General features: G+C 33.0%; 1 protein-coding gene across 25 annotated transcripts in view; it reads left to right on the top strand.

Moving 5' to 3' along the window:
• Positions 1-16,353, top strand: part of LOC130449500 (voltage-dependent calcium channel type A subunit alpha-1) — a 104,708-nt gene that overhangs the window by 86,032 nt on the left and 2,323 nt on the right. For 18 of the 25 annotated variants that reach the window (XM_056787368.1, XM_056787362.1, XM_056787354.1 and 15 more), the window contains 4 exons: positions 10,249-10,370; positions 11,811-11,968; positions 12,909-13,097; positions 16,073-16,263. In XM_056787368.1, coding sequence (XP_056643346.1) covers positions 10,249-10,370; positions 11,811-11,968; positions 12,909-13,097; positions 16,073-16,263 — 660 coding nt within the window. Of the gene's footprint in view, positions 1-3,060; positions 3,258-4,311; positions 4,470-10,248; positions 10,371-11,810; positions 11,969-12,908; positions 13,098-16,072; positions 16,264-16,353 lie in introns of those variants that run through there. The other 7 variants (XM_056787372.1, XM_056787366.1, XM_056787363.1 and 4 more) reach the window with 2 other exon arrangements.

Below are 16,353 nucleotides of genomic sequence, written 5' to 3'. Positions count from 1 at the left end.
TAATGTTTCTCATTTAATTAAGGCTTACCTTTTAAAAGAATTGTCTAAGCTAAGACAGAGATGTCAAAATTATCATCGACTAAAACGACTTTCAACAAATTCAGAAACATCATTTCAATTATCATTCTGATCCACAGTAATATAGATTTTTCGTGTAATCTCTTGCAAATTGCACCTGGTTTAATATCTTTCTCGATTTACTTATTGCTTTCTTCTTCAAATTTATCTCTTAGAATATCTTTATGCATGCGTAAATGCTGTGCAAACAAAGTATTAAAACGTATTCTTACCATTTTGGCATGGCGTAATGTTTTGACCTCAGTAACTCTATTAATATTTCTACGTATTTTCAGCATGATTTATACCTTAAACTAAATGTATATACATGTGTAAAACAATTATTTAAACACATTTTTCCTATTTCATGTTTCCAATTCCTTCCTTTTTGTATAACTGTGAAGCTTATTTGTTGAAAAACAATAATGTTAAAGACGCAGAAGATTGGTGGAAACAAGGATAATTTCCAAAAAATGGTATACATTGACAATTTAAAAATTCACAACAAACATTTTGAAAAACGTTTCAGAGTCAAAACAGAAACAATAAACGTCACCAATACCAATCCATTAGATCGCAATTGAAAATTAATTACGTTGGTTATAGTTAGAGAATGGAACTTGAAAATCAATGAACTTTTGAGCTTATAATTTTTTAAATTGTCATATAAATATTGTTTTTGGATGCAATAGAGAAATTTGAACTTTATGGTAGATACCACATATAAAAATCTATTTGAATCTAGGCATATCCAAAAAATTTTTGTCTTGTGTGATAAGGTATCACATGTCTAGGCTAACGAGGGTCAAGATAGCTCAATCTACTTCTTAAAATCTAATTCTAATCTGTATAAGAAATTCATAAAAGGGCTTGGTTCTTTCAAGAACGATTTTGGTGCCTCTTGAAATATCTAGTACCTGCCCTGATGATTAGAGGGTATTTAATATGGTTACTCACATATTTGGGTAGCCACTTAGTTGAACTGAAAACGAAGCTCCAACTCATCAGGACCAACCTTTTCTCCATTATGCTGTATGCATTTACAGCACCGGTATTCATGAGTTATTGAAAGAAGCTCCGGGCCCAGAAAAATATCAGCCTAATGCAAGCAGTTTACACCGTTTGGTACATAAAGACCCAGTAGATCTACCGAGAGTTGGAACCATTAAAAAAAGAAGAGCTGAGAACTCACCTCAGCGTCCAAATGGAGGATGATAACCTAAATGTCTACGCCAGGTATATTAGATTGAGAAAAGAGCTGGACCACGACCAGAAGTTAAGACAAATCGACTAAAAAGATCAAAGGATGGAGAGAGACAATTTATTAGAGATGCTTTCCATTCGAGGACTAGAAGAATCTCGGGTAGAGACAGCATTAGCAACTGGATTCGTTATTTGATGTCGTTTTTATTCCTAATACGTGGGTTAGGAATTTACCTCTCCAGTGCATAGTACTACACTGAAGAAAAGAACACGATAACCGGATACTTCTACTAAACCCAACAAAAGCGAGCTCCATTGGAAAAGATGGGGTTGGATGGAAGCTCTTTCCAGAATTCAACGTTGAGGTAGGAATGTGAGAGAAGCAGAGATGTGCAACGAAACTATATAAAACCATTGCTACTCCTACTTGATTGTCAGGGTATGTACTATCAATTTGAGAGTGCTCTAAATTCATACTATCTCCTCTGTGGCCTTTTCTTCAAGCTGTGTGCAAACTTATAACATAAATCATTGTTGAAATTAATTTATTGTATCCAAAAACAAGTTTCGTATGTATATATTTTTTGTTGGATGAATTTGATTTGTATGCAAATGATGACAAAGGTGTTTACAATGATTGCAATCGTGGTAATTATAGTCCGCCATAAACTAGTATTCGGCATGCATTTTAGACGTTCCTTTGACCAAAAATTATGATCCTGAACAGTTTGTTTCGAAAATTTTGATGTAAAAACTGCCATTCTATTATGGGATATTTACATTCGATATCACTTTCCTTTCTGTTAACGAATGTTTAAGTAGATTCTTCATAATGCTTTCCTGAGTATAACAAAGGTTTTCAACTATTTTGTCGGCGTGATTAACAAAATTTGGTCAATTTCCTTGTTGTTTAAAGATTTTCCAGCATCATTGTTTTATTTCGAATTAATTATCTTCTTCGTTTGGTAAAGTCTATCCAATTCGGATGTGGGTGCCTACTATGGCTATTCCAACTTTGTTTGCCGCTGGATAGAAGAATTCTGTGGTAGTTAAAGCAAATCATTGCCTGCGGTTTGTAGCCAAGAAGTTCCTCTCTATCCCTGTTATCTATGACTGTATATTTTGCTAAGAATTAGCTGCAGCAAGTTAAATCGATTTTCATTCCTTTTTAAGTGATCCAATTCTCTTTTTTTGTTAATATTGATATCACACATTTTATTGTTAAATTTTATAAGTGCTTCGGAATTGGGAATCACATAATCAAAGCTGCATAAAGGTGAACCCACAAACTAAAACTCGCCGGGATGGAAAGTTTGCTTTTCGTCCCTGGTATCCGGGTCAAAAATGGCCTTTTCTCTCCCGGGAACAACTTTCTATTTGACATAGGTTACTAGTGAAATAATTTGTGCATACAAAATGATACAGGCAATGCAAACACTAGTTTATGTAGGGCAGTAATTACGAACCGAATCATCATTGAATCAGAGTTATTGGAGAGATCTATATGAATCAAAATGACCATGTAAATACAGTTAATTATCATAGAAATATTATTGGGTAGGTATATTTAAACATTAGAACAAATTTTTAGCATATTACATATTCCTATGAAACGATATTTCACCGCATGATCTTCTATATGTAAAGAAGAATTTCGAAATATTATTAGATGATATATAGACAGCTTTTTCTATTTGATATTTTTGCTAGAAATCGAAGGGATATTTTGAATTGTTAAAAAAAGGATATTATCATCATAGTTTTGAAGCGCTTTAAGTAAAAGTTATTTGTACAAAACAGAAAGCATCATTTTTCGACTGCCTGATGGACATGGCTGGGCACCTCGGTGGTGGAGGCAGCAGGGCTGGGTCTTTTAGCTTAGAAGTGGCCCCCCTTATGGGGGGACAAGATCATTCTGACACGCATCTCAATTTACCAGAAGATAGTTCCCTTATTACTCTTGCCAGAAGAAATACCAAGAGGAATCGATCAATTAGGTAAATATACTGTAAATATCTACTACTATAAATAGTATCGGAAAAATCGTGTTACGAAATATGTGTAATCAGTGCATTTGAAAATATTTTCTATATTTTTTGAAATGAACATCAACTTTCTATGGTTTCGAGCTACGATTAACTAGTTTAACTGAATTACCTCTTACTGCTGGGCACCATCAACTGAAACCTACATTTTTGGATGTCCTATAATCGTTAAACTTCTTCAGTATCTATCAATGCTGTACATCCTTCTGTTTTTCTCTACAGGAAAATAACTTCATCTGCTGCTTCTCAATCAAGTACGCATCGATTGATTTATCGTTTTCCTCATTTGAATTGTCTCTTCCTAAGCAGATTTCTTGCCATGGATGTTCATATGAATTTCCTAGAAATGTATCAGTTTGAATTTGGTGACGACTGGCAGGATACAAATAAACAGAGCTCATTCGGTATGAATCTGAAAATAATCATCACTGGTGATGAAAATTGGTCCTGTACAATAACATAATTCGAAAACGATCATAGAGCAAACATGATGAAACAGCACAAACCACATCGAAAGTTAAAAACAACAAAAAAAGCTCACGATGTCAGTTTGGTGGGTTTAAAAAGTTGTTGTGTTTTTTGAGCTACTTTTAATGAACCAAAAGATCTGATCATTCTGATGTTTACTGTCCACAATTAGTGAAACTGGATGAAGTAATCAACTAGTGGGAAACTATTGGAGCTTGGCTGGAAAGTGGTGCCACATCCCTCATACGGTCCTGATCTGGCACCATCAGTTTACCATTTATTCCGAAATTCTTTGAAAGGTTGATGGCACCTGGTTCAGTTTTTTCATTTAATGACCAGAAATTTTATGAGCGCGGATGCATAAAACAGAAAGAAAAATGAAATATTTAATTTTTTACTACAAAATCGAAAATACTTTGTCGCCAATCAATAATATCATCTCATTTTTTAATTCCCCTATTCTGTAGAAGAAAAATTGCACCGATTAATAATTATTTTAACAATTGAACGCAACTAATTATCCTTTCTTTTGTTTCAGGAATAAAAAGGTGAAAAAAAACCCTCTGTTTAGGTGGTATCATATAAATGTATTAGAATAGTTAGGTCAGAAAAATACCTAGTTGTCTAGTTGGGTTATAATTTAAATGTTCATTTCCAGATGCAGATTTTAATATGATAAAAAATAGTCTTAGAAATCGTCCTAAAGGTACAATGAGTAGAATAGTTTCAAATAGATCCTTAGAATCTTCATTTCAAATAACTATTTCATATAATATCACATGGAATTTAATCTTTAAGTAACTCTAGAACTTCAAACAAGATCATTTATTTTAGATGGAAATATAGTAAACTGGATTTTGGATGACCAAGATGTGAGTTATGGGAATTGATTTTTATAATATGACATTAATTTGAATAATTACAAAATTTGCATTTCGATAAAAGCATATATTAGAGATATACTGGATTTTTCATTATAAATTGTACTATTTTACACACAATTTGCACGAAAAATTGTCAAAATAGTACTTTCTGCCGAAAATACACGCATCAATAGTGAAGTTGTGTCCTTTCCTAAATGAACCATCCAATAATCAAAACGTTTTGGTTTTATTTGTAAACTATTGTCCGACACTCAAGAAAGTTCAAACAGATTGGGTTATCGTGATAATCTCAAAGTATTAAAACCAAATATATCCTTATAAAACTATTTATAACAAATGATTATAGGATGAAATATTTTTCCATTGCAACCACTATTTTATTTCGTATTTCCGAGATTTTTAAAGGGTAACTCAAAAATAATGATAATAATAAAGTTTACTTTGTACATTAAATAGAAAAATCTCGATATAGTAGGTATAGTATAGCCCCATGGTTTAAACCCAACGTTCAACAAGTTGTTTGAGACCTTGGTAAAACCATTGCCTGGGATGGATTGCAAAAAGTTGTCGCATTGCAATCTCAACATCTCCTTTGGATTCAAATTTTGCCCTCGCGAATTTTGTCATGGATTCAAATGAAAAGTTATATGATGGTGCAAGTCCGGACTAAATGTTCGATGTGGTAGAAATTCAATACCATTGAGTTTTCCGATATTATTCCGTGTAACTTTCACAGTATGTGGATAAGCATTATCTTGTAAAAGAACCCGCTTTTGTTCACCTAAACCTGGATATTTCCCCGAAAAAACCTCTTACATCAACATCAACTGTAGCTCGACCATTTGAAATAATTTCGAAGTACACTAAATTCTCATAATTCCACCAAGTATTTCCGATCAAATTCATCTTTCTTTGCGAAACGTTCTTCTCGTAATGTTCCGTTATCTAACTAACTAACCTAACACTTATTTTTGAACTGCCAAAAGTAAAAAAACGAGAGACTAACTAACAATTTCCCAAATAATATAATCTCTGTATTTAACAACCATTGTGATACCACAAATATCTAAAAGACACTCAACTGTATCATAAATTGTGGACTGGGATGTCGCTAATAACCTTTGTATTTCCTTTTTGCGAAATCTGCTTAACAAATTCTTTGATTTCGTGGAGTATAAAACAATTTGTTTTATTATATTTAACAGAGCGGTAAATATTGTTACAGATACTGAGTTTTAAGAATGGGAACTTTCCGTGAAAAACTTGATCAATTACTAGAATCATACCCAACGACGAACATTATAAGTGGTTCAGTAATTTATCTTGTCCTATCTAAAAACTCAATTACAAAGGACACTATTTTTGTGTGTCCTTTTGATCGTTACGATCAATTGTGTTGACGAGGGCTCCCCATTTCTATGTTTGTGCTCTTTCGATTTCAATTTCTTCTGTTGCAGTTCTGAAAACATTGTAGAACTTATGTAAAAATTAATTTTCAAAAAGCGGACAGATGATTGAAGACAGTTGTTGAGAAACTGATATAAATATTTCAATACACGCGAGCTATGAACATAGATTATTACCAGGAATCGAGAATTATGAATCATGAATTTTAACGATTCGTCAATTCCCTTCCTTTTAGAATGTACGTTTACTGCGTAATTATATAAGCGAAGGGAAAATAAGATTAGGCAAATAGATCCAATTGAATTTTTATAAATTATTTTAAGTAAAAATTGCGAACAAACAAAAATTTATCATTTTAACTATTTTTAATCCGTAAGTAGAGTTGTTTATTTTATTTTTTTCCCATGGCGCTTCTAAACTGTTGTTATAAAGACACTGATTCAATTTGTGAATACGAAATTGAGCATACGATGTAAATAAGGCACAATATAAGCGCAAGTTTGTTTTTTATCTCACGTATTATCACATTGCAAATATTTTCACAGTATTACTATATTTCTCATCTTTTTGTACTATAACAATGTAAGTTTCCACAATATTGTTATAGATTTATAGCGTTCGTAACAGATAAATCAAAAAATTTAATACCGAAGCTTCAATTTAAAATATATTCTATTATTTCATATAAATTTCTCAAATTTTACACTTTTTAGACCTCTTTTATATGGTTTTGTTGAGAAATTATCCCGATTTTAGGTTTTTAAAATTTCGTTCAAAAGCATAGAATATTTCGAATACTTTCAGTCTTTATCAAAATATGATTTGACCATGACAATGTACTTATTCATAGTAATCAATAGATCACCTTCATCCATGGAAAAATCAATAGAGAAATCTGTTTTAACAATAAAAATTAATTTTTCCTCGGTTTTTACATCTCAAAAATATGTAGCAGCCATCAATCAAATTAATCGTAGTTACATATTTCTATTTAAATTAACATCTTCCCGTTCTATTTAAAAGACTTTCCACAGGTCTTCGTGATTTCTTGAAACGAAAATTACTTTTGTAAAGTTTTTCACAAACCACTCACATAAATTTTCAATGGGATCATATCAGGACTATTTGCCGGCCACGGAGAATTCTCAATATTGTTTTGTCGAAACTATTACTGAATGATGCAGATAGTCTAGAATATTGAGGTAAACCTCAACTTGAACCAATTTTTAATTCATGACAATTTATACTCATCCAAGCCCAAACTTTCACTAAAAATTTTCAGGGCTTGTTACTTCCGTCAAGATATTGCCCTTCAAATCTTGAATTTGACGCAAATACGTCCGTCATTGCGAGACAATTCGTTTCCAAAAGTCCAGATCACCATACACATTTTGGATTGCTTGCACGCATTTGGAAGCAATGCTTTCTTAGTACTTTTGCAAATCCGAAGTATCAATTCGTGTACATGACGTAGAACGGGATACTGGAAAGTTTGTTGCTTATGCAGCACTAGTCGATTCGAAAGGATGTTCTCTTAAGAAGCACTTTGTGCCTTATTCGAAATTTTCTTCCATCTTGTTCCGGTCGCTTCTTCACTATCGGTACGGTACTCGCATTGTGACCCAGATGAGTTGCCAGTCTTCTGATAGATAATCAATCTTCTAATTTGGCAATGCCTGTAGCTTTTTGATGTTAGTTAACTGAGGAGGCATCAAGGACACTTTTACCTCAACTGAACTTAAATTAATTATCTGTCACTGACACTTACAGTGACATAAGATTCTGATTTACGCAGGTAAAATGTGAGGTTATGCAGAAATGTACTTTTCAACATTGAATACACTCCATAACTTAGGAGTTTTATGAATTTTTAGTTTTCCTCAAAATAGCATTTGAGCACATTACCGAAAACCTTTTTACATGTTTTTTCTCTCACAATTGAAGAAAATGGACACATGTTCATACTATTGCTTTGGCTTTTCCAGATATACCTCAAGAGGTATCACTAACATAATTAATCTTCATCTTCTTGAAAATAGCTTGAAATTGATACGTTGCTACTCAAGTTTTGATATTTGGCAACACTGATGTGATTATGTCAAATTTGACATTGCCATCATGCAGTTTGACATTTTTAATGGTAAACTTACTCAGAACGTCATGTCATATGAGTGTTATTTGGGTTTTCTACAGATACTTTGAGGTATCACTAACATAATTAATATTCATCTTTTTGAAAATAACTTGAAATTAGAACGTTGCTACTCAAGTTTTGAGATTTGGGATCACTGATGTGATTATGTCAAATTTGACATTGCCATCATGCAGTTTGACATTTTTAATGGTAAACTTACTCAGAACGTCATGTCATATGAGTGTTATTTGGGTTTTCTACAGATACTTTGAGGTATCACTAACATAATTAATATTCATCTTTTTGAAAATAACTTGAAATTAGAACGTTGCTACTCAAGTTTTGAGATTTGGGATCACTGATGTGATTATGTCAAATTTGACATTGCCATCATGCAGTTTGACATTTTTAATGGTAAACTTACTCAGAACGTCTTGTCATATGAGTGATATTTGGGTTTTCTACAGATACTTTAAACATTCATCTTGTTCATCAGGAAAATGAACATTTTCGTGCGATGATTTTTGACGTGGCTTTAATCAACTCGCTTCGATTTTTCACTACAGGATGAATTTCGTCGTCCAAAATCGGCTGCTGTGGCAGCAAACATCAATATTACAGGATCGCCATACCGTGAGATTTAGGCATATTTTGGCATTCGTTCCAATCGCACTCGCATTATATCAACGTAGAACGGTCAATTCGGAATGGAACATTAACATTTGATCGAAAAATCGCAGAAAACGAATCATTTTCCACCATGACAATGCGAGCTCTTGGACATCTGTTGAAACAAAAACGTTTTGATCAGTCATAACATTGATGGGTCATCCGCCGTAAAGTCCTTGTTTCGCACCCAATGATTTCTTTTTATTCCCTCCAGATCAAAATTAAATTACGAGGTAAAAGTTTTTGTACACCCGAAGACGCGGTTGATGCATTCAAATCACATGTTTTGGAGGTAGTTCAATCGGAATGGAAAATAGGTTCAAACGCATGCAAAAGTCTATTAATTGATATTTGTTTTATTTGTCCATCACAAAATCTCGTACGAGCAAGCACAGTTAATCATGCCAACAGAACTTTTCTATAGTAACGACACAGAAAGGCTACTGGTGGCTGTGAAATTATATTGGGGGATTGATAGCATTGAGGATGACATGTATGGAGAAGAAGTATTATTTAGTTCTCTTAAGACAACATTAGCCTGCGGACAAAAAACGACATGACAAAAAATATGTCAGACAAAATAAATTAACATTGTAGTTGTACAAAAAATGTTGTTTGTATATCGTGTATGGAATCCCTGTTCTAAAACCACATAAAATAACTAATTTCATTATTTCAAGAATCCAAATATTGAAAAAACAATAAACCTAAAAACGACAACTACTTTTTTTGGGTTATAGCCTCAAATATCTTTGACTACATGTATTTTTCTCATGTCCCCATAGTTAATGGGGACAGTAATATGTAATTTCAAGGTAGGGATATAAAAGAGGCTGAAGAAAATTTCTAATTATCATTAATATGAAATAATAGAATTTCTTTGAACTGAGATTTGGTGGACGCATATCTTTCAAACACACAATATTAAAAAAAGGCTTGAGAAAAATCTATTGTTGGATAGCTTATAATAAGGCTATCATCGTCATCCCACCTTCAAATTAACCCAACGTTCTATGTATTATATTTTTATTTGAAACCCGTATTTCCATTTTTTTTTCTTTGTTTACACCATTTATTATTTGATTTCACAATTAATACAATTTTAAACTGGATATTAATAAAAATAAATAGAATAAGGAAGTATCTTTCCACTTTTACTTATAGATGCTCTTTAGTATATTTGCACTTTTAGTTTTTAATACTTTTTGCATGACTTTCATCTGCATGTATAGAATTTTTGGTGATGCATATATTCGTTCAGGACTTGTTCTATAAATGAAATCCCTTTTGCCACTTTATATATATATTTCTACTTTACTACACTTCTATAGAAACATTAGATTTAGTTAGATATTTTAGTTAGAATGTGACGTTTCTACAGGCAATGGAATTTCAGGATATCATCGGAGGGTCTCGGAGACCGTCTTGTGATAGTGGTGGAGAACAGGCTTTATTGCGTCCTGGAAGTTTCATCAATCATCACAGAAGAAGTCCAACTAATCGGTACGTGGAGTTTTTTATTATACCTATATCTCTTCATAGGCAATGGAATTAACATAAAGACAGAATACGAAAACATTTTTCCACTCTACTCTACACACTCTACACTATTTTTTCTTCCCGGACTTGACGAAACTGCTCAGTATTTTAAAAATAATATCAGCAGTTAATTTCGTTTTGGAGGAAGAGAAAGTTCTCATGATAAAAATGGGAGAAGGGAGAAAATTAACATATTTTTTATTCTTTGGGTACTTCTGGATCCATACTACATAGATTATTCCAATGGAGCTGCAGATAAACCTCAATTCAAATCAGTCCAATCCATAATTCCTATCAAAAATCACAAAAAACTGCTGAATATTAGTTGTACGAGGATAATCCCAGAAGTATCTGTGCAAACAAAGAAAACACAAAAATTTTGAAAAAAAAATATACTTATTTTTCAACGTAATTTCCTTTTAGCTCCTTACACGTTTCCCAGAGATGTTCAATAAGTTCGATACCTAAGAATCATCAAGTTCTTCAAAATATTCATCAACTGCCAACATCACTTCTTCATTGTTGGAAAATTTTTGACAATTAAAACATTTTTGTAAGGCTGGGAATAGAGAATACTCCGAGAGGGATAAATCTGGCGAATATGGTGCATAAGATAGCAATTCAAACTTTAATTCATTAATTTTGGACATTGTAAGAACGGATGTGTGATCTGTTGCATTGTCTTGATGAAACAACACTTTCTTCTTAGCCAAATGCGGCCATTTTGGCTTGATTTCTTCACTCAAACATTGTAATATGTTTGCATAATACTTGCCGTTGATAGTTTTTCCTTCTTCAAGATAGTCAATGGAAATTATTCCACGCACATCCCAAAAAATCAACGCCATGACATTGAAATAACGGATGTTTGACCTGGTGCATTGTCTTTATGAAACAACACCAAATGTGGCCGATTTTGCTTGATTTCGTCGCTCAAACGTTGGAATTGAATCAAATAATGATAGTTTTTCCTTTTCCAAGCTAGTCAATGGAAATTGACTGCAAAAAAACCAACGCTATGACCTTGTTTAACGACGGAACGGTCTATGTCTTCTCTGAAGCCGGTTCTCCCTTTCAAGTCCATTGTTTTGATTGTTCTTTTATATTGGTTCGACTTAACGAACATCTAATTTTTTCCATGTTTACAAATTCATTGAAAACGTTCACTATTGATGGGCTGCCAAACGAATTCTAAGCAACGTGGCGTCTTCAAACTGTATGCTGTATAGATTGTGTACTTTCTAATACGGTGGTATTTTTCAAGCAACTACCACCATCTCTTGGTCAAGCCAGGTACTTCTGGGACCATCCTCGTATTTTCTCTTCAACATTGCTCAATGCTTTTCGCGGTCCGATCCAAAATGTATGGAAAAATCTTTGTTTAAACAAATACCAATGTTTTAGGCAAAATTCGCCATCGTACCAAAGAAGTCCGTCACCTCTTAGAAGATATCCTCGTCATTTGCATCATGATATTGGATTTTCCGACACTGTTTCTAACGTAGTGGAAATTGTGAAACAGGAACATCAAATGGCATCTCAAAGGCATCGATTTCCAAGAGGTGAGAAATAATTTATTAACAATTATATTGATCCTTTCCTCGCACAATGTGAACAGTCTAATTTTTGAAAAAAGTTTTCTATTTATTTATTGTTATTTATGAGAAAAGGTTTTCCATAAACTAGAAGACATAAATAATTATAACCTAAACAAATAAACTTTATCAAGTGAAAGTTATAATAATATATTTACATACGTGTGCTTTAAAAAAATCAAATGATTAATAGTTTTTTGTTCAATTTCATTAATGTCGCTGCAACCAAATCATCTGCAGTCAATAACTCTAGTTATGAAATCCCACGTTTTCAATTGGATTTATATGAGGTGAGTTAGGTGGCCAATTCAATCCCCTGATATATATCTTTTTTCACCTAAATCGTTAATTGGGGCAGATAATTGGTGTAATAATTTGTTCGATGTGGATATATTCACAAGATTTGACCTCCATTGACTTTCTTTTGTTGTTGGGAAGAGATTTTTAAAGGCAAGGGCGTTATAGCACTATAACGTAAACGCTTATTTTAACAAATAAGATATCAATCACCAATTATTTGGAAGAGTTTATCAACTATAAAAAAGGTCTTATCTCTTTATTAGGTCGGAAGTTTCTCAAAAATCTTCTGTACAAATAAAAGTAGGAGAAAGGGCTTGGATATTATGAATATTTTAGTTCCTTCAGTCCATTTATTTTGAATCTATTTCAAAGTTATTTGTTTTTTGTATATCTTTGATTACTATTCATTCCTTTAACATTACATAGTTAAAGTAAAATATTATCACATCGGAGATTTTTCTACAAACGTTCTTCAAATACTCATCTCGCAATTAAAAAAAAAAAAAACATTAAATCAAGATACGAAAAGAGCTGCTGACTAATAAGTTTGGTCTTAAATCTGTGACTATCAAGATTTGATGATAACCTCTTTGTTCTGTTTTGAAAGGATCTTGGTCGGCTTCGACGAGTCCAACACGATCCCCGTCACCGTCGGCAGGACGACATAATCCTAAATTTGGCGGGTTTAACTTTTCGAGGAAAATGGATTACGGAACCACCAGTCTATGTCAAAGATCCAGATCGCCTAGTCCTACAAATTCATCATTACCACATCATCAAGGTCCACCGTTTATTGGTGAGATATTCAATGGAAAAAATATTGTGATTTGCAGTATTGTGAACCTCTATGTCTTCTATCTGTGTCTTAGATTTTATAAAAAATACATTAATATGGTATATTGGTAATGTTAAATAATATATTTATATTTCTACATGATATACCATATTAACCAATATCATGGTATTGTGAAAAAGGTGACAAATCAGTTAATGATCAAAGTTTATCCCATCTGAAATAGAAATGTGATAAAATTGAACCAGAAGCTTCGCTGAACTATTTTACAGTTCCTTATATTTTCCCAGCAAAAATCTACAGCTTTCTATACAGTAACATCGAGCGGATTCATTCAAATTCTAATCAATTTAATCATTTTATCAATAAATCTTTCTAGAAACCTATAGAATTATTAGAATTATTTGAAAATCAAGAATTCGTCGAAATTTTTGCGCTGGAGAGTCATAGTACAAAGAAAAACATAGAAGATTCAAGATATGGAAGCAGGGTATTGATTTTTCAATGCGTAGACCAGGGTGGACAAAAGTCGGCGCGTTTTGCTTACTTTATCCGGCCCCGTTGAAAAATCCTGCACGCAATTTATCTAATTTTTTCCATGCGATTTTGTTGAAATCAACAGTTTGAATGTGCATAGTTTCCCGGGTGGGGAACTAAGAACGGATGTCGGTGTCAGAAACAGATTATATTATAGCTTCAGATAAAAGAAAATATAACAAAAGTGGCCCCAATAAATACGAGGAAAATATTTTCAAAACTTTAGATCAACCACCACAAAAATATGATAATGAATAAGCAAGATTTTTGAAAAATTATCCATTTGAGTGGCACTTTATATACAATAATCGAATTCTTCGGCGCATTTCTCACTTCACAAGTTTTAGTCTATCTTCAAACAAGAGATGGGGGAGAGTGGGAACCTTGTTATGAAAAGATTCGGTTCTGCTTTGCCGATTTATGTAAACTAGATGTTGTTTGAAAGCGTTTTTATCCAGCAATACAAAATATATTCACTCTAAGCAATTTAATTAGCACCATGAATGCTAGAGAACATTGTTTCATATATTTTAGGGATCTTTTTTCTGTCCCGAGATATCTTAATGAAATGTGTAAACGGATAGAATTTTTCTTCAAACGTCTAGTAGGCTAATGAAATGAGTCGTGGACAAAAATTCTTTCAAACAACATCAAGTTTATTAAAGCAAAATCGGACTTACAGCCGTTTCTCATAACAAAGTTCCTACTCTCTCCCAGCTCTTATTTAAAGAGATAAACGTTTTGAGATGGAAAATGCGCATAATTTATTGAGGAATTCATGTATAAAGTGCCACTTGATTAGAGAAAAAGCTCCACTCAGCATTCGAGTGTGCGTATGGCCCTGGAGACATTTTGAAAATTTCATTTTGGCCCGCGCTTAAAAGTATTTGCCCATCCCAGGTTATCCACATCAACTAATAAACAAAAATTGATTCATTGCTCCAATAATATGTATTTTTATAATATTCTTCCAACGTTTCGACACAATTTATTTTTATACGAGGGCTGCTACTTGAGTTATGAGACTAATAATATCAAATATTTGTAATTGGACATTTATTTTCAAAATGTTCTTCATGAACATCGATACTGTTGAAATTATTGGTTGCTGTACGGCGGACCCATCAGTTTGATGTCTTGGCTATTCGAAAACGTTTTTGTTTGAACAGATGTACCATTCAGATTTGACCGCTATACGTTGCTGTGATGGAACGGTGGTGACATGTCCGGTGATTTAGAAAAAACAGGCTACCATTTGCTTCGAAATACTTCGAACAACTTTAGTTCGATTTGGCATGTCTTGAAAGACTTATACAGACGATTGTTGACGATGGATTCGTATGCATAGATTCATAATTTATCGCCTTTCCATTCTTATAAACGTCTTTTGAAGCACCGCCATTAAAGTTTTTCAGCATTTTTTAGCACCAATCGACACTAGCTGTCAAATTATGCGTCATCCAACGCGATAAAATATTTTTGACAACCAAATGTATATGCAACGTTGAATGTATGCGAGTATGTCAAATATTGACATATTCACATCAGTGTTGCCATATATCAAAAATTAAGTAATAACTCTCGTAGATGCTTCTATTTTAAGTTATTTTCAAAAAGATGGAGGTTGATAGTGATATAGTGGATCGGAAGACGGCTGTTGGTTTAATCCAGGTCGAAAGTCATAGAAAATCATCGAACGAAAATGTTCAATTCAAATAGATCTCGTATAAAAACTCGTTCTGGGTACGTTCATCATTAAAGATATCTAGCTTTATGTCAGATTTGACATATTCACGTCAGTTTTGCCATATCTGGAAACTTGAATAGCAACTTTCGTATACGTCTAGCATTATATGTTGCTGTTTTGATTTTTTTCTTCTTCTACTATTGTTATTTACATCCAGAGCAGGTCAACTATGGAATACATTATTATTTTAGTGAAAAATTAGGATTGTTAAGAAGGTTGGAATTTATGGAACCGTTGGTGATAGTCATACTGAACACACTGTTTACACTACCACTACACCATCACTCACAATTACACTATTTGGCGTGCCTTTTGGTAATCTGGTTATGCACAGAACGTTCTAATTAATTTTTTTAAAAAATAAATTGTTTCCAAAATAATGATTTGTTTCCATATTTTGACCAAAAACCCTTCCTCCCATCATATTTTTTTCTTTTAGCTTATCTTTTAGTTCTTTATTAAATATGTTCATAGTTCTTAACATATTACATTGATTTCCATATTAAATCTCAATATTACGATATTTATACAAAAGCGAAACTAGTGCAGAACCGCCAAAAAAATATTAGCAAATTGATAAAACCCACAATACCATTTTGTACAAAACTGGTCACCCCTTATAGGTGTTTTGATGTGACAAGAAGGTATACGAAGTAGATTATTTTTCAAAAAAATTCCGATTGATTTATTACAGCTGGTGCTGTGGTAGGTATACCGATGCAGAAGTCTGCAGCTCATCAAGGCAATGTACAACACAGTCATCCGGTTTTGGGCGGTCGGAAGGGTCAAGGAAGAAGACTACCTCCAACACCTTGCAAACCTTCCACGCTACAATTACGACCGGGATCAATAAATTTTCCGAAACTTAATGCATCTCCCACACATGTAAGTCTTGAATATATAAATTACGGCATTAGGGCCAGTCCAATTACTTAATTATTATACGAAATGAAACAAAGTTTTTTATATGAAATA

Source organism: Diorhabda sublineata, chromosome 10, assembly GCF_026230105.1.
Source record: "Diorhabda sublineata isolate icDioSubl1.1 chromosome 10, icDioSubl1.1, whole genome shotgun sequence".
Taxonomy (NCBI): domain Eukaryota; kingdom Metazoa; phylum Arthropoda; class Insecta; order Coleoptera; family Chrysomelidae; genus Diorhabda; species Diorhabda sublineata.
This window is presented reverse-complemented; position numbering and strand designations above follow the sequence as displayed.